This window comes from Gracilinanus agilis, chromosome 4 (assembly GCF_016433145.1).
Source record: "Gracilinanus agilis isolate LMUSP501 chromosome 4, AgileGrace, whole genome shotgun sequence".
Lineage (NCBI taxonomy): Eukaryota > Metazoa > Chordata > Mammalia > Didelphimorphia > Didelphidae > Gracilinanus > Gracilinanus agilis.
Window position 1 is genome coordinate 656,283 of NC_058133.1, and position 23,238 is coordinate 679,520.

Genomic DNA, 23,238 nt, shown 5'->3' on the forward strand with positions numbered 1-23,238 from the left:
CGTGGGCCGTGGGCCGTGGCCGGCGCTGGAGGCGGGGCCGCGGCGGCGGCGGGCTGGGGCCGGGGCTGTCGGGAAGACGGCGCCGATCTCGGGCAGCCGTGACCGCGACCGTGACCACGACCGCTACAGCGAAGGGTGAGCGAGAACGGGTCGGGAGGCTGAGGGGTGAGGAGGGTGCGCCAGGCGAGGCGCCGGCGGGCACTTGTGCGCGGAGGGGGGCCATGACAAGCTGGTGCGGGCACTTAGTAGGCGCTGGCTGTGTGTGTGCTGCGGCCCGGGATGCCCCCCCACCCCCACCCAGCTGGATCTGCTGCTGGGAATGGCTGGGCCTCCTGCGACACAGGAGGGGGAGGGGGAGTTCGGAGGCTCCTCCCCCGTGAAATGGACAGGAAGGCGGCACCCCGCGGGGCGCCGGGTGGGCAGCGTGGGTCCCGGGCCTGGTGGCTGGGGGTCACCCCGAGTGGCCGGGGCTTCTGGGCTCCGGTGGGAGAGCGCGAAGGAGAGGCCAAACCCGGAGGGTCTGCTGTTTGGGGTGCACCCCCTAACCCCCACCATGGGGGGGCAGCACTGGGGCTCCCACCTCCTTTCCATCTCCTGGTGTGGCCCCCGAGGGGAAGCCAGCCGGCAGCAAGTGGGCGGGCCCTCTGTCCCCCAGAAATGAAGGGGAAAGCTCAGCTCAGCACTTGGCACGGTTGTGCCCGCCCCCCTGCTGGGGCCTTGAATGCCAGGCCCAGTGCGGGCGGTGCCACTGGGAGGGTGGGAGAGGGAGGGCAGGCAGCACCCCGGGGTTCCCCGTGGCTCTCCCCTGAGAACAGGCTTCTTGAAAATGGACTTTGCTCCCAGGCAGCAGAAGGAGGAAGATTCTGGGGTCCGGCTGGTTAGAACCCAGCAGGAGGGGTCCAGGCCCTCGGGCAGGAGAGCTGAGCTTCGGTGCTTGTCCTCAGTTAAGGGGTTGGTAGCTGGCCGGTTCTGGAATCTGGCCCAGCTGGGCCTCCCGGGGCTGCCTGGAGGCAGGTGTCAGGAGCTGGACCTTCCTGGGGAGCGGCTCCCCCCAGTTCCATCGCAGGGACCCTCTCTGGCAGGATTCTCGGCCCGTGAGGTCCAGGTTAAGGGCAGCCCCCCTTGGAGCGACCAGACGGGGAGATCTGCCGGCCAAATGGGCTCCCCCCCCCCCCCCCCGGAGGTGCTCTGGGGCTCCAGACGCTGCTTAGCTGGCCGCGCCTAGGACAGGAGGGTTAGGGTTTGGGGCCACAGACTGAACCAGACGGAGAGAGCAGGAGCTGCCGGGGCAGGAGCAAGATGGCGGGCCTCTGGGCGGGGAAGGAAGGCGACCCCAACAGTAAGCGGCACCCGAGGTGGACGGAGACGGCCCAAGGAAGGGAGTGGACATGGCAGGGAAGCGGGCGCCCTGCTCCGTCTGGTTCCTCTTGTCTTGAGGCAGGAGGGCCGCGAGCCAAGCCGTCGGGGTAGAGGGACTGGCCCAGGGTCCCCCGAGCTAGGAGGTGTCGGAGGCTTGGCTCTCTGGCCACGGCCGGCACACTTACTGTGTGTGTCCACAAAGATGACCGCCCTGAAGTCCTGCTGGAAGCCTCGGGAAGCCCCGCCTGGCGCAGGAGCCCGGCTCTTCCTCGGGAGGCCCTCGTTGGCCTTCGTCACTTTTTAAACCTTTTCACAAGAAAATCACAGGCTTTCGACAGGCCCTTCTTTGGAAAAGGCCTCTCGCTGGAGTCCGACCCGCCGGACTCGGAAACGGCCTCGTTCCTGAGAGGGGCCGGGCTTCGCGGGCGTTTCTCTGTGCCCCTGGCACCCTGCGCCCAGGAAGCACGTGCCAGGGCCAGCCTCTGAGGAGACAGATGGAGAGGAGAGCCCACCCTCGGGGAGCCCCGGGGCCTGGCGCGGGCACACGACGGTCGTTGAGCTCCTTGCTTGGGGAGAGTCGGGGAGAGGCAGCTCGTGACGCCCGATGGCCGGTGGGGGCGGGAGGGGATGGGACGGCAGAGAGGCGGGTGGAAGATGGACCAAAGGGGCACCCCAGGGGCAGGAGCAGAGCAAGGATGCCGCAGCGTTGGAGGGAAGATGGCCTGCAGAAAGGCGCCGTCTCCCTGGTGGCCCTGGTGCTGCAGATGTCTGGACGCCCCGGCCCGGGCTGTCCCCCCCTTTCGTGACCGGCCCGCAGAATCCCAGCAGGCCTGTGTGCCCTCCCTCTGCTTTCTGCCTTTCTCTCATCACCTTTTCCTGCTGTGGAGAGAGGCCCACCAGAACCCTCCACACGCCCGAGCAAGCTCGAGGCCGGCTCGCAGGCAGAACGAGCCCCGTTTCCTACCAGCCCTCTTGTTCTTTGGGGGCTGCGAAGTGCAGGAGTGAGCCGGAAGTCGGCATCCTCAGAGGTGGTGCCGGAAGAGCGGGCTGGAACGGGAGAGCAGAGGGCCCGCGTGCCAGCCAGAGCTCGAGGACGTTACGGAGGCCCCCTCGGAGGTGGGCACTTGGCCCCGCGGCCTCCTCGCTTCACTCAGGAGGAAATGAGGCCCCCACGGACCCAGGGACCTTTCTCACAGCCCCTTCTCGGCCCTCCCTCGAAGCAGAAATGAGGGGACTCGGGGGGAAAGCTGGAGCGAGCTAGACCATAGCCTGAGCCTTCCCGTGCCCACGAGCACGGCTCAGGAAGGAAGGCGTCCCCCTCTCCCTCCCTCTCTCCCCTCTCCGCCTCTCCTTTCTCGCCGTCTCTCTCTCTCTCTCTTCTTCCCCTTCGCTCCCCCCAGCATTCTGTTGGGGCTTTTTGTTCTTTCCATCGACACTGTAAGCCTTGTGTTCAGTGTCTGCTTGTTGGGGGACGACGTGCCCTGTATGAGGTGCCAACGGGGCATCCGGGGGGCACCCTTAGGAGTCCCCGGTTCAGTGTGTGGGACCAGAAGGAGGGTCCAAGCTTGGCCCCAGATGTCTGTAGTCCTAACGGAGCCCACGCAGGAGCCGCAAAGAAAGGCAGAGGGGATCCATCCTCGCTCAGGGCACGAGGCGGAGAGGAACCGGCCAACAGTGTCGTGGAGTCCAGTTGGGGGAGCCCCAGGAGGCACGAGGTCACGTCCAGAAGACGCCTCGGCCTGATTTTCTCTGACCCGCAGCTGCCTGCTTGAGCCCAAATAAAAGTCGTTCCGTTGTTGCAGGCCCGTCTGCCTCCTTCCGAGCCCTCTGCAGAGATCCTGCAGTGGTTGGCCACCACCTTCTCCAGGTCACTTTACACATGAGGAAACTGAGGCCAGCAGGGTCAAGTGACTTGTCCAGAGGCCACAGCTAGGAAGCGCCTGTTCGCCAGTCCTGCCCTTAGCACAAAGGAGATGCCCCGTCAGTGCTTGACTGATGGGCAGGGCTGAGCCACTGCCTGCCACAGAGAAGTAGGTGAGTGTTCATCCTGGTTTGGCAGCTGGGCGGATCAGTGGCTAGAACACTGGGCTCCTATTGGGCCTCTTCCATGTTGCCTGCCTCAGTTTCCTTGTGTGTAAAATGGGGATGCTAATAGCCCCTACCTCACAGGGTTGTTGTGAGGAGAAAATGTGATTGTGTTGGTCCATGTTGTTACTGTTAATAAGATTTTTGAAGCCACGATAAATCCACGTGTTGAGAGAAGGGGGGGGAGAAGGAGGAAGAGAGGAGGAAGAGAAGAGAGAGAGGAAGGGAAGGAGAGATGGAGGGAGGGAGAGACAGAGGAGAAACAGAGAGGGGGAGAGAGAGAGGAAGAGAAGAGAGGGAGGGAGGGAAGGAGAGGGGGAGGAGGAGAGAGAGGGAGGGAGGGAGAGACAGAGAGAAACAAGGGAGGGAGGCTCTTTGCGGTCATCTCTCATTTTACCATTTTGAATTTGTTTTTTCGTGGGACAGTCTGGTCAGAAACCCAAAGCAAAACCTCTTCTGAGGCTGATGGGCAGCCCTGCCGAGCCTCAAATCTCAGCCAGTCGCCTGGGGCCCAGCATGGCCTGGAGCGCAGGCCTCGTTCAGCCCTCTGGGGATTCTGAGCAGAGCCTCTTTCTCTCCCCACCAGAGACGGGGAGCTCCTCCTGAGAATTGCCCAGGTTTTTTGCTCTTGCTTCCTCTCCCAATGTGTGCCGAGCAGATTGTCCGGAAGGGGGCAGGGCGAAGGGCCGGCTCAGCTTCTGGCCGCGGAAGCTTCGGGAGGGTCCCGGGAGTCTCCTGGAACGATCTGGCGTGTTTGCTGGCCGCTCGCAGTCTGTGGCTCGCCGTCCCCTGATTGGGCTTTGTGTGTTCTTCCTGCAGGTGTTACCTCGCCCCGAAAGGACCAGGACTTCCCAAAGCGCCCGCTGCCAAAATGCCGGCCCTCAGCAACGACTGTCCACATTTGGAGTCCGTTGGCGAAATAACAAAAGAAAACCTGATCCAGAAATCTCTCGTAAGCGCTCTGTTCTCCTCATGGCTTATGTGCTGGCCGCCTCCTCGAATCCGAGGCTCGCCGATCGTGCCCGATGGTGTCAATGAGACGCCGCAGGGGCTCGAGCGGGCATTTGATGGTGGTACCGCCCTCGGCGGCCTTTCCGAGAGGGCGACGCGGGTGCGAGTCGAGAGTCACCAGGGATCACCGAGGAGAAGCCCCGGCCCGCTTTCTCAGTGTCACAGGCCTCACTTGGAAGGGTCGATGCCCTGCCTTGTCTTAATGGGGGCTGGGGGGGGCAGGGGGCAAAGAGCCAGCCCGACAGGGCCGTGGATCGTTGGTGCGCGTGTGCACGTGCAGAGACGAGCTCCGCTTCTCTCCTTTCTCGAAGGCTGCGGAGGGGAGGCCCAGGGAGGGGCCCCGAAGCCTGGCTCTGGGGAGGAGCAGAGCAGGGCCGAGCGGGGGGGGTGGGCAGAGAGCGGCCGTTGTGCTGTCCTTTGGCCAAAGGCTTGTGCGAAGTGGCCCGCGGAGACGAGGCGCCACAGACGGCCCCTGCAGGAGGACTTCTTCGGGGCTCTGAGCAGGGGGCGCAGCAGCTTAGTGAGTGGCCCGCACAGGGCGAAGCGAGCAGCGGGGCGAGTCGGTGGACGGAGCTGCCCATCCGGCCTCGCTCCGGCCCCTGCCGAGAGTGAGCCTCTGCGTCCCGTCTGTTAAATGCGGCCCTCGAGGGAACCGTAGGAGGAAAAGCTGGCGGGCGGCCAGGCGCTTCCCCTCCAGGCTCAGCTGAGGACCGGCTCGTGACAGCCCCTCCTTCCAGGAGCCGCGGCGAGAGGCCGGCCACACAGATGCCGCCTGACGTCGAGGCTGCCGCAGGGCACCGGAAGAGGCGGATCGCAGCGAGCGCGTCCCGGGCCCACAGGCCTTGTGGTCATCCCGGCCCGGCGAGGGATCCCGGAAGGGACGACGCGGTCCTTGTACTGACGTCAGGCCGGGCGGCTCTTTCTCCAGCGTCGGGCCGCTCCCCAGAGGGAGGAGAGAGGCCGCCGGCCTGGCCGAGCCCCACGCGAAGGAGGAAGGAGCGGTTGGCCGGCGTCTTCAAGGACGTGGCCCCGCACAGGAGAACATGGCGGTGGGGGAGGCCCGAGCTGAGGCCGGGATTCTCGCTCAGATCCTCTGACGGCTCGGTCAGCTCTCTGTGACTAGCAGACCCGGAGTCCAAAGAGGGAAGAACCACCGGTGCCGGGTTCCGGCCCTCGCCCTCCCGATGGCCGCCTCCTCAAGGTTCCCCTGAATTCTGGGGCGGGACGAGCACAGGATGACACGGAGGAAACGAAGGGTCCGACGCCTGCCTGGCCCTACCTCGCGTGGGCCTGGACCCCGAGTCCGCTTCGGCCCAGTAAGGCGGGCGAGTTAAGAGGCACCCACGGCACCGTGGTCAGCTCATCTCTAACTGGAGGAGGGATCCGGCTCTCCTGCGCTGGGAGGGGCTTCCTGGGAGCGGCTGTGCCCGCGCACTGGCTGACCGGTCGTCGTGGGCCTCCTGGCACGTCCAGGGATGAGACGAGGCCTTCGTCCACCCTGGGAGCGGCCGGGCTTTCTGGTCGGCCCGACCGTGGCCCTGCTTGACAGTCTCCAATGGCGGGTTCCGGCCACAGAGGGCTGAGTTCGGACCCTGCCGTAGGGAGCGGAGCTGGCTGCCGACGGGGCCCCGGGCGGAGTCGGGGTGTCCCCAGGGATCCCCCAGCTTCCTCCCTTTCTTTCGCATTTGCTAAGACGTCGTCTCTGTTCACAGGGCACCTGCCAGGACTGTAAAGTCAGGGGACCGAATCTCTGGGCCTGCCTCGAGGTAGGTGCGCGCCGCGGCACCAGCGGCTTCTGGGGGCGAAGTCGGCCCCTCAGACCCCGTTTTAGAAGGAGCCCGGCGGCTCTGAAGGGGCCCTGGGGCAGCGCGCGGTGCCTCCGGTGTGCTCTGCGTCTCGGCAGAGTCACGCACACACACACGCACACGCGTGGAGGACGCTCAGCCCCGGGTGGTGCCCACGGAGACAGTGGGTGCCCCTTTTTCGGGGGGCCGGGGGGGCGTTCCCCTTTTCCCAAGCGTCCTCTCTGACGTGTCTCTGCCGCCTTCTGCTCCTCTGCAGAATCGCTGCGCGTACGTCGGCTGTGGCGAGTCCTACGTCGATCACAGCACCATCCACTCTCAGGTACAGATGGGGGGACCATGTGCGGCTTGACGTCCCCCCCCCCGCCCTCTGGGGAACAGCGAGGGGAAGGGTCGAAGGGGGGGTCCTGAGGGGAACCCGTGTACGAGTCCAGCCCAGAATCCCCAAGTGGAAGAGCCCCCGGGACGCGTGCGTGCGACCCATCCTTTATGGAACGGGAGTCCCGTGTGCCCGTCACGCCGCAGCAAAGGGCCGTCTCTGGGGAGCTTTGTCGGAGCCTCCCCGGGCCCTCGCCGTGCCTTCTGGGCCAAGCGGAACCGGCTGCTCTTGGGGGACCTTCACCTTCTTGGGGACAGGCGAGTGAGGTGGTCAGTCCTGCGGGAGGCGGCCCTCGTGTCCCCCCTCAGTCCTCGGCGCCACGGCCTCTCCTCCTGCTCTTCCTCAGGATGCCCCCCTTGGGCCCCCCAATGAGTCTCTGGGGCCGCTTCCCCTCTGTCCTGTTCCTCCTGCTCTGCCTGCTTGTCCGCGGGCAGGGCTTGGGGAGAAGCGGCTCCCTCCGGGTCACCAGGACCCCTGGACGGCCCTGGGTCGGGCTCTTAGCCTCCGGCAACTCTGTGGCTGGGTCCTGGCCCGAGCCCCGAGCGGGGCCCCTCCCTGGGGGTCTGGGGCTCCCCTTCTCTAAGACGTTTCCCTCGGGCCACGTTCTGGGGCTGGTTGTCGGCCTCTGTCCTGCCACCCCGGTCCAAAGAACAGACACTTCCAGGCAGAAGTCGGCCTTTGCTTTTCGGGGTGCAGAACTCCCCGATGCAGTCAGCAGGATACTCGGGGACTTAGAAGACCCTTGAGGGAGATTCCTGGGGAGCCCCCAGGCCTTGGTCTCCAGGACAGCGGTGGGTGCCGCTCTCGGGGTGCTCTTGGCTCCTCTGAGGGGCAGGAGCTGTGGAGGTCGAGGAGGCTGGCGGGAATCCTCCAGGCGAGCAGAACTTCCTCGTTCTGAAGCCTCGGCCCACATCTGGCCTGGGGTTTTGTCAGGCAGCCCCGGGGACTTGGCGGGAGTGGGGGGGACAGCAAAGGAAGGACGTCGCAGCCCTGGCCCCCCACTTGGGCTCCGGCTGACCCCTTCAGAGCTGGAGAGAAGGGCTTGGCCCGGTTACACTGAGCTTCCCCCCCTCGTGACCCTACCCCTTCCTTTTCTCTGCCCCCATATCGGCCCGGCTCTGGGTGGGTGAGGTGGGTGGGCCCGCTGGCGGGAAGGCCAAGGCTCCCAGAGAAATCTCTCGGACCCCACGAATCGATGACTAAGCTGGGAGCCCCACAGCCCTGAACTCAGATCCCTGGGAGTGCCGGGGCGCAGGCACCCCTCCTCGCGCCCAGGGGCTAACAGAGGCCGAGTGTGGCGCTGTGGGCGCCTCGCAGCGTGGTCTAAGCACGCGCACGCTCTTCCTGCTTCTGATAGCCAGAGTGGACCCTGCGGCGTCCGAGCAGGAAGAGCGAACGAGCTTCCGTCCCGGCCGCCCGTGTGCCCTGCCGGGCAGCGGCATCTCCTGCCCTCCTCCCCACGTCCTGCGAGCTCAGGGCACCGGGGCGGGCAGCGGTCAAGGGACCGGTCAGTGTCCGAGGCTGCCCGCAGGCCGAGAGGAGGGGCCGGAGCCCTGGTGGGGGGCCTCCGCCTGCCTCAGTCCTTGGCACAGACGATCTTGTCTGCTCCTCCCGGCACCCTGCGAGGCGGCGCTGTGCTATCCCCAGTTTGCCGTTGAGGAAACTGAGGCCAGCACTTGTAGCCGGGAGCGTCCGGGGCTGGATTCGAGCTCGGGCCCCCTCCCCCAGCGGCGGGGCCAGGCCCCTAACGTGCGCCTCTCCGGCTCTGACCTCCCCAGGAGACGAAGCACTATCTCACCGTGAACCTCACCACCCTCCGCGTGTGGTGCTACGCCTGCACCAAAGAGGTCTTCCTGGACAGGAAGTTCGGGGCTCCGGCGGCCCCCGGGAGGCAGCTGCCCGCAGCCCAGGAAAATGGCATCCAGGTGGGCACCACGGCCTTCGGCCCCCCCGGGGGCCCTCTGCCCAGCTGGCGCCTTCCAGCTCCCCGCGACAGGCCTGCGGATGGCGCGGCAGAGCCGGGGCCCTTCCATCCTTCGAGCCTTCTGCAAATGAAGCCGAACGGGAGGAGGCCAGGCAGCGGCGGGGACGCGCCGGGCCGTGAGAGGCCGAGGCCACCCTGCCCTTGAGGCATTTGTGGGGGGCTTTAAGTGCCCATGTGTGAGGTGAGGCCTCGGCACGATGCCCACCTCGTGCCAGGCACTGGGAGAAGGCCCGGGATGTACAGAAGAGCCTCAGTTTCCTCGTCTGTAGCAGGACGAGGCGCCCTGCTCTTGCCAACGCCTCGATCCCAGGGGGTCGGTGCCGGCGCTCCCTGGCCCTTCCTCGCGGCCCTTGTGGCCTGCACCCTCTCAGAAGCCTGTGGCTCGCTGTCTGGGCTCTCCTGGCAGCATTCGCACTCACATCTGGCCCAGGAGTCTGTGCACATAGAAGGGGTTAGCTTTGTCTGTGTGGAGACCCTGATCGGGGCTCGCACTTCACCTGCTCAGAGGCCTCGGGGTGCCCCCCTTGGCTGGCGTTCTCGTGTAATCCTCGCCCAGTGTGGCGAGGTGAGTCCTACAGAGGGCCTCCCCGTTTTACAGATGAGGAAACTGAGGCCTCGGGCCCCAGATGACTAAGAACAGGGGGTAGATGGGAGTCGGGGAGGGCCGGGCCATTTGGCCTCTCTCCGTGGCCCCGGCACTTGGCGTTCCCAGTGGCTGGCGCCTCGGTGGCTCTGACGCCCGCTTTCTGAGGCTGGGGGCGGGGCTCCTTCCCCCTGGGGTTCTGGGGCTCCCCCGGCATTTCTGACCACGATCTGATCAGCCCCTCGGGGGCCTCTGCCGAGCTGCTGCCCGCTGGGTCTCGGTGGGCGCTCTCTGGGCGTTGCTGCGGAGCCCTTCTTCGCCGGCTCCGGCTTCAGGAACGTCCTCGGCCCCGCGGGGCGCCCACCCCTCGCACCCTCGGGCTTTGGGGGGCAGCGGCGGCGCCTGCGTGTCTAACGAGTGTCTCTTCTTGGCTTTCTCGGAGCTTCTAGGACTCGAAGGTGCCCCATCCCGCCCTCAAGACTCCCCTGGCGGCAGTCTTCGATGACCTGGACAGAGAGGTGGGCGAAGAGGACGAGCTGAAGGCCAGGGGTAAGTCACCCGCTCCCCGCTTCTGGGCAGGGCCGTGGGGGTCCTTAGAGAACAGAGCTCGGGAAGGCTGGGCCACGGGGGTGCCCAGAAAGAGATGGCGGCCGGGGGACAAAGGAGGGTCCCCGAAGTGAGCCATCAGAAGCCGGAGGAGGCCGCTGTGGGCTCCGGAGCCAGACTGCCCTGACCCGCTCCTTTTGGGGAGAAGGATGGCCGCCGCGTAGATGGGCTCGAGCCCAAAGCTGAAGTCCATATTGGAGCAGCCGTCCAGTAAGAAATGGCAGCCAGGGACGTCTTCCCCGCAGAGCCTCTGAGGAGGGGCAGCTGGGTGGCTCAGGGGATGGAGAGCCAGACCAGGCAGGGCGTCCTGGGTTCAAATGTGGCCTCAGGCCTTCCCGACCTGGCGACCCGCTGGCCTAGCCGCTGCTGCCCTTCTGCTTTAGGAGTTCTTTCTCACACAAAGTAGGGGACTTTGACACCCCCCAGAAGCCGGCGGGCAAGCAGACGGGGCCAGAGGCATGAGGGGTCTGCCACGGCTGGAAAGCACCCGGGCCCGGCCTGGCTTGGAAGCCCTCAGGCCCTGCCCAGCACGCCAGGCCTCCAGGCTCTGGAGAGGGCCGTGCGGGGCCGAGGCTCGGAGGAGGCCGACGTCCCACCCCCGGGCCAAGGAGCCCAAACATGGCAGCCCGCTCCAGGTAGGGGCCAAGGCCAGGGAGCCCGGCTGGGTGGGAAGTGGTCGTCCCCCTGTCCGTCAGAGCTGCCCAGCGGAGCTCGGTGGGTTTCCCCAGAAGAATGGCCCGAGGGCTCAGAAGGTGAAAAGGAGCTCCTGAGGAAAGTCTTGTGAGAAGCGCACGTGGTGCCCCGCGAGAGCCTCCCGCTCTTCCTGGCTGGTGGCCCTGGGCAAGGCCCCACCACTCGGCGCTCCTCTGCCCTGGCACCAACCCTCGATATCCCTTCCAAGGCGCACGCTGAAGACGCCTCGGACTCCCCGAAGCCACGGCAGGATAACGACTCGGCGCGCCTTCCATGCCGAGCTCCTAGAACCCTAGAACCCGAGGCTGCACGCGGCTCCAAGAAAGAAGCCCGGATCCCCCGCAAGAGCCCCCAAAGACCCAAAAGGCCTGCAGTGGCGTCAAAGAAAGCCGCCCTCCACGCACATCCCTGGAGAAGGACACAAGGCTGGGCACTGGCCACGTCCACGAGAGATCTCGGAATACACAAGGCAGAGGGATTGCCCTGCAGCCTGCCGAGTGGACGGGTTTTTATTTATTGTTAATTGAATCATTTTCTCTAAATGACACAAAAAAGCAGTTTTTCATCGGAGCCAAATTCCGCCCTCCCCCCCGAGAGCCCTGGCGCAGGGTGTGCCCGCGTCATGGTGGACGACGCCTTTCCACATCGGTCGTTTTGGGAAAGAGAACTCCCAAGAAGAGGGAAGAGTAAAGCGCGTCTGGCGCACGCTCGGGCTCCACCTGCCCTCTGGGGAAGCCGACGGCCCCTGCAGGATCCTCCTGGCTCACGGTGGCCGAGCAGAGGCCGGCCCTTCACGGACGGCCGTCGTGCCCGTCTGCCGAGGACCCCCCGAGGGAGCGGACGTCCTTGTTGCCGTTCCAGCTCGGGCAGCCGTTTCCCGGCCGGCGGGTGGCCCTTCGCTTCCCCGTTCTTTGCCGCTCTCTTTGGACTACAGACCTGGCGATGCTATCGCTGGATCCGAGAATCCGCACTTTTTATGCTTTTCATTTAAGTTTTTTTAATGAACGGACTTTCGGCCATCTCGGCCCCTCCCTGCCCTCCCCACATCCCGCCATCTGCCCAGATCGGCTCCATCTCAGGCTTCCGGTTTTCAGTCGCTCTCCGGAGGGCCTCCCTGAGTTTTTCTTCAGGTAGGAGATCTGTGGCAGCAGCCCGGCTTCCCCTGGTGCTCCTCGTTCCAAGCTTCTCCGGGGCCTTCTCCGGGACGGCTGGATCCGCTCGTAGCCGATGCGACGGGGGAGACGACGCCTCGGAAGTGCTTTGCGTTGGCGCCTTCTGCCAGGCCTCGGAGGTGGCTCCGATTTCTCCCTCTGGACAGCATTCCTGGCTTTGGCCGGGCCTCCGTCGGGGAACGGCGTCTCTTCCTGTCCCCGGGCCGTCCGCTCTGCCTCGTTCTAGCCGAAGGGCCGCCCAGGAGCCTTTTCCCTCCCATCTCCGTCGTGCCGGAGCGCCTCTCCCAAAGCCAGGTGACGGTCCCCGTCCCTGCAGCTCCCTGGCGCCGCCTGCCTTCAGGGCCGCGGCGGATCTCGTCCGCCTGAGCCCTCCCGAGCCTCGGCCCAGCCGCTTTCCAGTTGTTCTAACAAGCTTTACTCAGCGGCGATTTCCACCCCCCAAACCTGGCTCTGTGGCTGTGTCCGGCCGTGCGTGTCCGTCTGTCCCGTTTCACCACCCCTTTCTCCTTGGCCAGACGGCTTTCAGACTGCGGAGAGCGCGAGGCAGAGTTGTGCAGCCCTCCAGAGTGGCACTTGGCCCCGGGCAAGGCCAGGCTCGAACCCAGGACCTCCCGTCTCTGGGCCGGCTCTCGCGGCCCCTTCTCCTCCTCTTTGCTTTTCAGCTTCCTGTGATCCCTGTAATCTGTCTCACCTCCTGGGATGCTCTCCGGCTCTTGTCTGGTCCCTTCTTGGTTCTCTGCCCCTCCGACTCGCCGCTGCTCTTTTTGGGGGCCCCCCGGGGACTTGGGGGGCGGGAGGGTTACTTTGTATCTGCTGCTGCTACAGCGTTGCCTCTGCGGTGTCCTGGGATGAGCCAGGAGGGCTCTGGGGCTTCTGGGCCCTGCCGTGCCAGAAGGCGTCTCGCACCTCGCTTCGTGGTGCCCCTCGTGGGCTCTAGGTCCGGCCAGCTCCCTCCAGGATTCCTTCATCTGGGGGCCCGACGGAGGAGGCAGGAGGCTGGGGAGGCTCAGGGCACCCCGAGGGGCACAGCCCACCCCCTCCTCCCCCGTCCACAGACCGACTCCTTGTGATCGTGTTCTCTTTGGCCTGCTGGGCCTCTGCTTTGGGCCTCCCTCAGGAGGTCTCCTCGGCCCTCCTGTGGCTGGCAAGCGAGCAGCATTACGGGGTGGGGGTGCCGAAGGGAGGGGAGGGTCCCCGGAGCGGCTCGGCTTGTGTCGGGGAAGAAGAGGCGCTGGAGAGGGAGAGAGGCTTTCTGAAGAGCATCGCTGCTGTCGTTCTCCCCATTTTATGGAGGAGGAGACAGAGGCAGGCAGAAGAACGTGTGTCCGAAGCTCAGGGGATTTGGGGGGTGGCCCTGGGGCACCCCAAAGGGGAATGGCCTGGGCCTCGCAGCGACTCGAGGAGAATGGGTAGACTCTGTGGAGCGGGGGAGGAGCCGAGGAGGGCTGCTGGGGCCTTCTGTGCCGGCAGGACGGACCTGTGACGGCCGTCAGGACGAGGCTGGCCGTGGCCGGGGGAGCGAGGAGAGGCGGGAGGTTCTGGGGGGGCTGAGCGAGGCTCCTCCAGAGGAGGGGCTCCCCAAAGGCCGTGTGCTCGCGGCAGTCGGGCTCGGAGGCAGCTTCTGGCCTCCCCCGTGGCCCGCCGCCAAACGTCCTTTGAGCCTCTGAGCCCGGCTGCCGTTGTCGCTTCTCGGCAGGTCTCACGGGGCTCAAAAACATCGGCAACACTTGCTACATGAACGCGGCTCTGCAGGCGCTCTCTAACTGGTGAGTGCGGAGGCGCCCCCTGCCCGTCCCAGAACCCCGCGGGACGAAAGGCGCCCCCTTCGGCCGGAGGGTCCCGGGGCTGCGATGTTTCACGTCCCTTCTCTGTCCGCCTGCTGCTCCGTCTCTGGCCTCGAGGGATCCGAGCGTCCCTCCGTGGTCGCCTGGCCTTTCTGAGACCCTCCAGGCTGGGGCTCCTCTTCCGGGGGGCCGCAGGGTCCCCGGTTCAGACTCTCGTCCCTGAGCCTCCCCCGCCCAGCTCCAAAGGGCCTTCCCCGCCGCTCAGAGCCCCGGCCTGGCCAGCCTCATCCCGCTTGTCTCTTCTCCTCCGCCTTAGCCCGCCCCTGACCCAGTTCTTCCTGGACTGCGGAGGCCTGGCCCGAACGGACAAGAAGCCCGCCATCTGCAAGAGCTATCTCAAGCTGATGACGGAGCTGTGGCACAAAAGCAGGTACGTGCTCGGGCCCGGCGGCTGGACCTCCAGACCTCCCGACCTCCCCTCTGTGCGGCCGTGGCACGGCCCCCTGTGCCCGCCTGCACGCCGGCTTCTCAGGGCCGGCCCTTGGCCGTGAGGCCTTTGTGCCTCCGTTCCGTGGTCCGGGGTTCCCCTGGGATGGCGCTAATGCCTTGTCCCTGGGCCGGAGTCCCCCCCGCGCCTCTCGGTGTCGTCGTCCAGGCACGGCATCCGCCTCGGCTGCCCGTGAGAGCTCCCTCGGGCCCATTGTGCGGGCAGGATGTGTTGTGCCCTGCTCCGTGCGGGCCCCGAGGAGCCTGGGGTGGCCTCTCGGGGTCCTCCGTCCGCCGGGGCTCGGCCTCTCTCTAGGACCGTGTCCGGAGCCTCCAGAGCTTGTGGTGAGCTGGCTGAGAGCCACGAGAGCAGCTTCCCGTCAGCGGCCCTTCTCTGGACGTTCCGCCCGTGGCTGGCGTGGTACCCACCGGCCACAGCCCAAGGCTACGCAGGAGACTTCCAGGGGCTGCCCTCCGCCTGGCGCCCCCCCCGTCCTCCCGAGGCTCCGGGTGGCCGTCACAGCTCCAGCAGCCCCACGAGGCAGTGAAGAGGGGCCCTCGGTGGCCGTGCGGCCCCGGGCAGCGCAGAGGCCAGAGAGGGGGGTGAGCGGCACGCGGCTGCAGTGTCTCCCTCGGCCAGCCCCTTCCTCTCTCGGGCCGCTGGGGCCTGGCGCCTCCTCCTCCGACGGCCTCACCGCCCGGACCGCCCCCCAGCAGGCAGAGGAAGAGGGGGAGACGTGGAGGGATCGGGGCCACGAGGGAGACGTGAGTGGAGGTGCTTAGAGATGCTGCGTGGCGAAGAGACCGAAGGATGGGCCGTCGCGCTCCCCGCGAGAGAAGGCGCGAAGGCGGCCCCGGGCCAGCCGAGGCCGCGGGGCAGAGAAGGGCCAGACACAGCGGCGGGGAAGGTGCCCCGTCTGTGGGGGGAAGCCGCCCTGCTCGCTGCCCGATCGGCTCCGCCGGCACGCTCAGACGTGACCTTCCCGCGTGGCCCGGGCGCGGAGCACCTCCTCCCCTCCCCGGCCTGCCGGAGGGATGGCCCTGCTGCACCAGGCGGCCAGGGGGACGGCCCGGCCCGGTCCCTAAGCCTCGACCGTGGCCAGAGGGAGAGCGCGGAGCCGAGAGCTCGGGCTGGCCGCCCCCCCGATGTCCCGGCCTCGCATCAGGACCTGCCTGGGGCTTGGCACTCTGCTGCCGGGGTCCCAGTCGATCAGAGACCGTCCAAAGGGCCGAGAGAGGCGTGTGGTGGGGGCAGAAGGCCGCCGGGCTACGGGGATGACCCGGGTGGTGAGGCAGCTCTGGGCTGCAGGGCCTGGAGAAGGCCGGCCGGCTGCATTCCCGACACCTGACCATTGGGCCGGATGCCTCTGGCCTGCGTTCTGCCAGGAGGGCCAGCTCCGATGCCGCCACAGCCTCGGCCCACGCTCAGCCTCTGAGAGGGCAGAAGGGGTGGGACGGCGGCCGCGAGGCGATCAGACTTCCTCGTGAGCCCCCATGGCATCAGGTTGTCCCCCACAGATCACCGTTCTCTGGGGTTCCTCTTGCCTTGTCAGACGTTTCCCTGGGCCTCGTCTGGACCTGGTTCTGGGGTTTGGGCTGGGGCGGGGTGAGGGCCGGCCCCAGCATGGGGGTCCTGGTCATTGGGGCTGGGGCAGGGCGGGCCGGGGTTCCGGTGGGTCCGTGTCCGGGGAGGGCCAGGCCCGAGAGCGAGGGGCCTCCGTTTGGCAGCGAGCCCCGGTTTTCCACAGACCGTCCCCCACTTCCTCCGAGGCCCATCGGCCGGCATTCACGGTCGGGAACGGGATGGCTGTCCAAGTTTCTCTCATCTGCGAACGGCAGCGCCGGCGTGGCCTCGCTGTGATCCTTTCAGAGCTCTCCTTTCCCTCTCCGCAGACCTGGCTCCGTCGTCCCCACCAGCCTGTTCCAAGGGATCAAGACCGTCAACCCGGCGTTCCGGGGTTATTCCCAGCAGGTGAGGCATTGGGCCCGCTGGCCAAGGACTCGGAGCGTGGCCTGGGGCAGGGGGAGGTCAGCCTGCTTCAGACGGGTGGAGCCAGCGGGCTTCTGGGGGCACGAAGCCTCCGCAGTTTGTCCTTCGGTTGGGCCGAGGCATCGGACAGGACAGTCCTGAGGCAGAGGCCGGCGGGCGCCTAATAGGTCTCCCCGGCAGGGGGTGTCTGCAGACCAGGCAGGCGGGCCCCCAGGGGGCAGCTTCTTAAGAGAAGGGACAAGGAGCTTGGGAGAAGCAGGACACGTCTGGCCCCACGTCCACGCACACTTCGCCTCCCAGTTGTCCCGGGGCCATCCTGGCTCTGTTGAGGCCAGCAGAGAGAAGGGGACCAGACAAGCCCCGTTACAGAGTGCCCTCCGATGGGCTCTTCTCTCCGGGCCTCTGTCCGAGACGGGCCTGAGGAGCGCCGGCAGGACGGAATCTCTCCTGCGGACGTCACGTGGAATTAGACGGGGGCTCTCGCGGGGTCTGAGGTTTGGGGGAGGCTCCAGCAGGTGATGGAGCTGAGGGTGGGCGTTTGGACAAGCCAGCAGGGAGGGGCTTCCTGGCTCGGGCCCTGCCTGCCCATCTGTCCGTGTCTCCGTGGCTGGGCCGGCTGCGGTCACGGTGCGCTCCCCCCTTGTCTGTGCAGGACGCCCAAGAGTTCCTGCGCTGTCTCATGGATCTGCTTCACGAGGAGCTGAAAGAGCAGGTCCTGGAGACGGACGGCGGAGGCAGCCAGGCCGTGGCGGTGGTGGCGGCGGCGGGGGCCGAGGAGAGCATGGAGGAGGGGGAGGACAAGAGCTCGGTGCCGGCACCGCCATCACCATCGGAGATGGAGTTCCAGTCATGTGATTCTTGTGGTGACAAAGCCGAGAACGAGCTGGGACCACGAGGCTTCGCCGACGACCACGCAGAGACCGCCATGTTAATCCAGGAGGACGAGAACCGCTCCGAGGAGGCCAAGGACAAGGTGGGCCTCAAAGAGAGCCCCAGGAGTGCCCAGGATGACGAGGAGAAAGACGACAACACTCTGGTCGAGATGGTGGACGCCCTCCACGCCGCCCAGGACACCGTCAAGGTCCAGATCCACGGCCGCTTATCAGGTGACCAGGCAGGGCCACGAGGGTTTTCTGCATCTGTGACATCCAGCAAAGCACGAGCCAGACCCAAGCCAGCCGGCTCTAGAATTTGGAAGGGGCAGCAGCGAGGGGGGCCGTGGCCTGGAGAACATGTCAGGCTCACCCCCACCCAGATCTAGGCTGGGCTGCTGAGGAGGCCCGCCATAAGCCTGAGGCATGTGGCCTTTCCGGACCCACTTGTGTCCTGGCCCGCTTCCCTGTGGCCTCCCGGTGCTTCACAGGCAACGTGTCTGATGCCATCTGGGAAACAGAATGGGCCTGGGCTCCCACCCTGACACACGTTTGAACCCTCTCGGCATCGGTGGGCACAGCCCGCGGACCTGGGGGATCGTTCCTGGCTGGAACTATCCTCGGAGCCCTTTCCGCCTGCTGGGTTCTGTAGCTCCCTGCGCCCCTCTTCCAACATCCTTTCCTCTACCTTCCCTCCATCCCTCCACCCCTCCTCTGTTTAGCCCTCTCTTCCTTCCATCGATCCCTCCCTTCATCATTCATTCATCCTCCATCCCTCCCTCTGTCCCTCCTCTGCCTCCCCCAGTGCTTTTCAAGAGGCCTCTTTCTTCATTACACTTTCCTTCTCGTTGATTTATCATTCGTTTCGAGCACACTTCGCTGCCCGGGGCCGCCGGCCCCTCGACTCCCTGCTCCTTTTCTGGAGAATGAATGACCCATTGGCTTCTGACACAGACATTTGCTCTTGCAGAGCATGTGGCTGACGGTCACTTGAATGACCACTTTCCATTGAGCGAAGGAGGTCATCTGCGCTTGTCCACGAGCCCTTCCAGGCCGGGCCCCTTGTGGCCAGGAGTGTCCGGCCACAAACGAGGTAAACATTTCACCTGCCTAGTTCCTGGGCTGGAGGGCTCCCTGAATGCTGGCTTTTCACATGCCACCAAGCACTGACATGGAGCCAAGAACTCAAATCTACCTCCATCCTCAGTGCTGTGTGTCCCCAGGTAGGCCACTTAAGCTCTGTCAGCCTCAGGGCCCTCATCTGTAAAGTGAGGCCTGCCTCCCAGAGCAGTTGTCAGGGTCCAATGAGAGGACATTTGCACAGCACCTGGCACACAGTAGGTCTGCCAAAATCTTTTATCTCCTCCCTTCTCTGAACCCCCTTCGATTCACTTCCCTTGGCGTAGCAGTCCAGGGGTTCCCGAGTCTGTAGGTGTTCTTGGAGATCTTTTTTTTTTTTAATGTTTTAATGTTTTTACTTCTTTGGGCTTTCTTTCTTTTCTTTTTCTTTTTTCTTTTTAATTTTTATTTCATTAATTAATTTAGAACATTTTTCCTTGGTTATAGGATTCACGTTCTATCCCTCCCCTCCTCCTACCCCCTCCCATAGCCGATGCACAGTTCCACTGGGTTTTATATGTGTCATTGATCAAGACCTATTTCCATATTATTGATAACTGCACTAGGGTGATCATCTAGAGCAGGGGTTCCCAAACTTTTTTGGCCTCCCGCCCCCTTTCCAGAAAAAATATGACTTAGCCTCCTGGAAATTAATTTTTTCAAAATTTTAATAGCAATAGGAAAGATAAATGCACCTGTGGCCATCACCACTTCCCTGGATCGCTGCAGCACCCACCAGGGGGCGGCGGCGCCCACTTTGGGAATCACTGATTTAGAGTCTACATCCCCAATCATATCCCCAATCATATCCCCGTCGATCCATGTGTTCAAGCAGTTGTCTTTCTTCTGTGTTTCTCCTCCCACAGTTCTTCCTCTGAATGTGGCTAGTTTTCTTTCTCATAAGTCCCTCAGCCTTGCTCTGGAACCTTGCATTGCTGCTAGTAGAGAAGTCCCTTATGTTTGATTTTACCACAGTCTATCCGTCTCTGTGTACAGTGTTCTCCTGGTTCTGCTCCTTTCACTCTGCATCAATTCCTGGAGGGCTTTCCAGTTCACATGGAATTCCTCCAGTTCATTATTCCTTTGAGCACAATAGTATTCCATCCCCATCAGATACCACCATTTGTTCAGCCATTCCCCAATTGAAGGGCATCCCCTCATTTTCCAATTTTTTGCCACCACAAAGGGTGCGGCTATAAATATTTTTGTACATGTCTTTTTTCTTGGAGAACTTCTAATTATGAGGGAACTCAGATTCACCCAAAGATAAGATCATGGGTGTCTGGGGGAATTGTGAGTGTGGGAGGGCCTCAGAGCTACCTTGGGAGGGGAGAGCTGGGATCACCCCATTTCACAGCGGGGGAAGTCAAGGCTGGCAGTGGGCCTGGGCCTTTTCCAGAGTAGGTCCAGACCCAAAGCTGGGTCCCATGCTTTGTGCCTGTGGCCTCGTGTTTGGCCGGGCTGGCACTGGAGCCCATGTCTCTTGACCCTTGGGGAGGGAATGCTGGTTCCTCTTTCACTTATGGATGGTGACCATTTGGGGTGCCTTTTCCTGAAAGCCAGGCTAGAGTGGGGCTCTTAGGGCTACGGCTGTGTCCATGGCACTGATGTGGATGGTTCCTGCCCCTTCTGTGTCCTAGCTCTGCCGGCCTTGTCTCCCAAGAGGAAGAAGCAGCACAAGAGATACAGGAGCGTCATTTCAGACATCTTTGATGGGACCATTGTGAGCTCGGTGCAGTGTCTGACCTGTGACCGGGTGAGTGCCGTGGGCGGAGCGTGGCTGGACTCGGCCCTTCCTCCTCGCGTCTCAGGGTGGGGGGCTGCCCTAGGGCCTCCATATTGGGCCCCGTAGGACTGGCTGCCTCCTGCTTTTGGGGGTTTTCCCCTTTCTTTGCCTTCCCAAGGGAGTGTGGGGTTGAGCCCCGAGGAGAGGGAGGCCCGTCTAGACCCCGGCTAGTGACTGCTCCCCCATTCGAGTCTGTGGCTTAGGAACGTGTGGTCCCCCCTCTCCAGGGGCCCTACCCGAGCCAGGGTGGGCCGTGCGCCCAACTCCTTGTACTCTTGGACCCTCAAAGTCACCTCGTCTAATAGTAGTAGCCACCACTGATGCAGCACCTACCGTGGCCCGGGCACCTGCTGCCCCCTTAGTTGTCTTTGCTGCATCTGACCCTCGTGCCGACCCTGGGAGGTTGGGGCTGTTATGATCTCCATTTTACAGATGGGGAACTCAGGCAGACAGCAGTGAAGTGACTAGCCCAGGGCCACACAGCTAGTAAGTGTCTGAGGCTGGATTTGAACTCAGTGCTTCAGTGTTCAGTGCACTGTGTACCCTGAGCTCCCCCTAGTAGAGTCGAGCCCCCTTCCTTTGAGAGACGAGACTCTGAGGCCCTAAGAGGTCGGCTTCCTGCACTGCCTAGTGGATAGTTTGAGGCAGGTCTTCAGAGAGTCGGGTGCTTGTTTCAGGGCACCCCGGCCCTTAGCGCTGTCTGCAGCCGCGAGCAGCCTCAAGGCCCACAGGGCCTTCCCTCCTGCCGCCTTGGCCCCATTGGCCTCGTTGGCCCCGTTGGCCCCGTTGGCCCCGTTGGCCCCGTTGGCCCCGTTGGCCCCGTTGGTCCCGTTGGCCTCGTTGGCCTCGTTGGTCCCGTTGGCCTCGTTGGCCTCGTTGGCCTCGTTGGCCTCGTTGGCCTCGTTGGCCTCGTTGGCCCCGTTGGCCCCGTTGGCCCCGTTGGCCTCGTTGGCTCCATTCACTGCTTGGTTGGCTTGAGTGCGAAGTCGGGAAATGGAGAGGGAAGCGGAGCACCGCAGAACAGTGGGGCTCGGGTGGACTCCTCGGCTGGGACGGCTCAGCCCCCCAGAGAAGAGAGGCCTCGGCGTCCCCCAGAGCGGAGAGTGCGCCAGCCACTTAGCGGAGGCCCAAACTCACGGCAAGCCAAGGCAGGCGGCGTCTGAGCGTCAGAGGGGAGAAAGCCGGGCTCCGGCTAGCCATGTCTGCGCAGACGCCAGAGACGAAGGCGTTCTGGTCACGGTGGCCGGAGGCCGGAGGGCCGGAGCCCCGCAGCGATGGAGAGATGAAGGGAGTCGGGCGCCTCCAGTCTGTGGCCAGCGGCAGCCCGGCCCCGTGTCGGGGGATCCGCTTTCAGAATCCCGATCGCCTGGGCTCGTGGCGGCTCCAAGGGGGCGCCTCTGCGTGCACATGGCAGCCGGCTGGGCCCCGGCCCCGGCGAGGGGAGACGTGAACGTCCCTCGGCACGCCGGACCGGCCACGGAGGCTGCTGACCGAGACACCCGGCGTCCAGGGAGACACCCTGCGTGTTCCCTCTGGGCCTCTTCTAGAGCGCGGGCTGGCCGGGCCTGGGTGCTGGGGAGGCCTGCAGCCATGGCCCCGGCCTCTCGGGGGCAGAGGGAGGGTCACTGGGCGTCCGTGGGGGGGTCTCCCGGCTGGCAGCGCGGCCCGCGGCTCATTCGGGTCCCTTCGGCCCCTGCAGGTGTCGGTGACGCTGGAGACCTTCCAGGATCTGTCCCTGCCCATCCCGGGCAAGGAGGACCTGGCCCGGCTGCACTCCTCCAGCCACCCCACGGCCATCGTGAAAGCGGGCTCCTGCGGGGAGGCGTACGCGCCCCAGGGCTGGATCGCCCTGCTCATGGAGTACTTCCGCAGGTAGGCCAGCCCTCCGCCGCCACAGGCTTCCCTCGGGCGCTGCGGCTTCTGCTCGGCCGGCCCAGCACTGCCGGCCCTTCTCTTTCTGTCGATGACCTTTCAGGCTTGTTGTCTCCTGTGTCCCTAGCTGGTTTTGGGGTCCCGTAGTCACCTTGCAGGACTGTCTCGCCGCCTTTTTCGCCAGAGACGAGCTCAAGGGTAAGTGAGCCTCCTGCCCACCTCGGGGGTCTCGCGGCGCTTCCCAGGGCTTCCTCGGATGCTTGGGGGAGTCCGAGACGCACCGGGCTCCAGGAGTGGAAGGGCCCTGGTGGGCTGCGCTGACCCCCCGAGCGGTCGGAGGAGGGGGGCCCCTTCCTGGCAGACGCTCGTCGTCGTCATCATGGATCATCCTCATCGCACCCGGGCCCGGAACGTGGCTGCGTTCTCTCTCTGTCCGTCTCTCTCCGCCGGGCCCCTCATCCAGGCTTCGTCTTCCTTCTTGTCTCTGCCCCCCATTCTCCCTGCTCCCGGGGTCCCTCCCCAAGCCCCTCATCACTTGCTGGGCCCCGTGGTGCGTCGTCGGCTCAAGGACTGTCTGGGGGTCCCCTGCTCCTGGAGTCTCTGCCCCCGGGGGATCGTCTGGACCCTCCTCCGGCTCCGGCCCGGGCCTCCTCCTTCCAGCAGATGAAGTCCCTTTTCCCTCCACGACACTTGGCCAACCCAGTCAGGGCTGGGTGTCCGCTGGCCCCTTCTCGGGGTGGGGGGGGCCCTCTGGCCTCTGGCTCGCTTCTGCATCTCTCCTTTGCCCAGGCCTCCCCTCCTAGCCTGGGAGTCTGCGATTTGGACCCCAACAGTCCGTCCGCTTGGGCAGAGTCGGCTCCGTGTCTTTTTGTCCCCAAAGTGCCACAGGCTGGTTGTGGGCGATTGACAAACGTGGGTGGAGTCTCCGGCCCCGCGGGGCTTCCCCCCAGCATTGGGCCTCTCCTGTGCGCCCCCCTGTCGAGGGCAGAGCCCGCCTTTTCCCTGCCCACTCTTGCCACCGATGCCCTGTCCGGGCTGGGCACGACGCTCACAGCACTCTCTGTCCACAGGTGACAACATGTACAGTTGTGAAAGGTGCAAAAAGTAAGTGGACGGCCCGCCCGGAGCCCTGGCTTGCCGGAGAGGCCGCGGGGATACGGTGGGCCACAGGGGTGTGCGCTCTGGGTTTGCGGGGCCGGCGAGGGGCCCTCAAACGGGCACAGACTGAGCGCCCAGCCTGAGGTGGAGCCGTGGCCTCCTGGGGACCCAGGGTCCGCTTTGCGTCCGTGTGTGCCAGCAAGGAGGTGGGGTGCCCTGGGAGCCTCCTGGAACGGAGTTAACCCCGGCACCCCTTCTTTACTCAGGTTGAGGAACGGAGTCAAGTTCTGCAAGGTGCAGAAGTTCCCTGAGGTGGGTGGCGTGGGGCTGCCCTGGCCACCTGGGCTCTTCTGGTGCCCCCTCCCCCCCGAAGGGCAGGGCCTCCCCCACCCCCAGAGGGCCTCCCCCACCCCCGCAGGGTCTCCCCCAAGGGGCAGGGCCTCCCCCCAGGACTGGTCCCTTCCTCGCAGATCTTGTGCATCCATCTCAAGAGGTTCCGGCACGAGCTCATGTTCTCCACCAAAATCAGCGCCCACGTGTCCTTCCCGCTCGAAGGC

The 23,238-nt window shown here is 65.0% G+C and overlaps 1 protein-coding gene across 1 annotated transcript in view; it reads left to right on the top strand.

Moving 5' to 3' along the window:
* Nucleotides 1–76: 76 nt before the first annotated feature.
* Nucleotides 77–23,238, top strand: part of USP33 (ubiquitin specific peptidase 33) — a 32,690-nt gene continuing 9,528 nt past the window's right edge. The window contains exons 1-17 of the mRNA XM_044673353.1: nt 77–135; nt 4,264–4,396; nt 6,168–6,221; nt 6,517–6,579; nt 8,415–8,561; nt 9,653–9,752; nt 13,371–13,440; nt 13,775–13,888; nt 15,838–15,916; nt 16,587–17,040; nt 17,777–17,899; nt 19,566–19,681; nt 21,411–21,583; nt 21,711–21,781; nt 22,654–22,687; nt 22,948–22,993; nt 23,152–23,236. Of these exons, the coding sequence (XP_044529288.1) occupies nt 4,316–4,396; nt 6,168–6,221; nt 6,517–6,579; nt 8,415–8,561; nt 9,653–9,752; nt 13,371–13,440; nt 13,775–13,888; nt 15,838–15,916; nt 16,587–17,040; nt 17,777–17,899; nt 19,566–19,681; nt 21,411–21,583; nt 21,711–21,781; nt 22,654–22,687; nt 22,948–22,993; nt 23,152–23,236 (1,810 nt within the window). The 5' untranslated portion in view covers nt 77–135; nt 4,264–4,315. The remainder of the gene's footprint in view (nt 136–4,263; nt 4,397–6,167; nt 6,222–6,516; nt 6,580–8,414; nt 8,562–9,652; nt 9,753–13,370; nt 13,441–13,774; nt 13,889–15,837; nt 15,917–16,586; nt 17,041–17,776; nt 17,900–19,565; nt 19,682–21,410; nt 21,584–21,710; nt 21,782–22,653; nt 22,688–22,947; nt 22,994–23,151; nt 23,237–23,238) is intronic.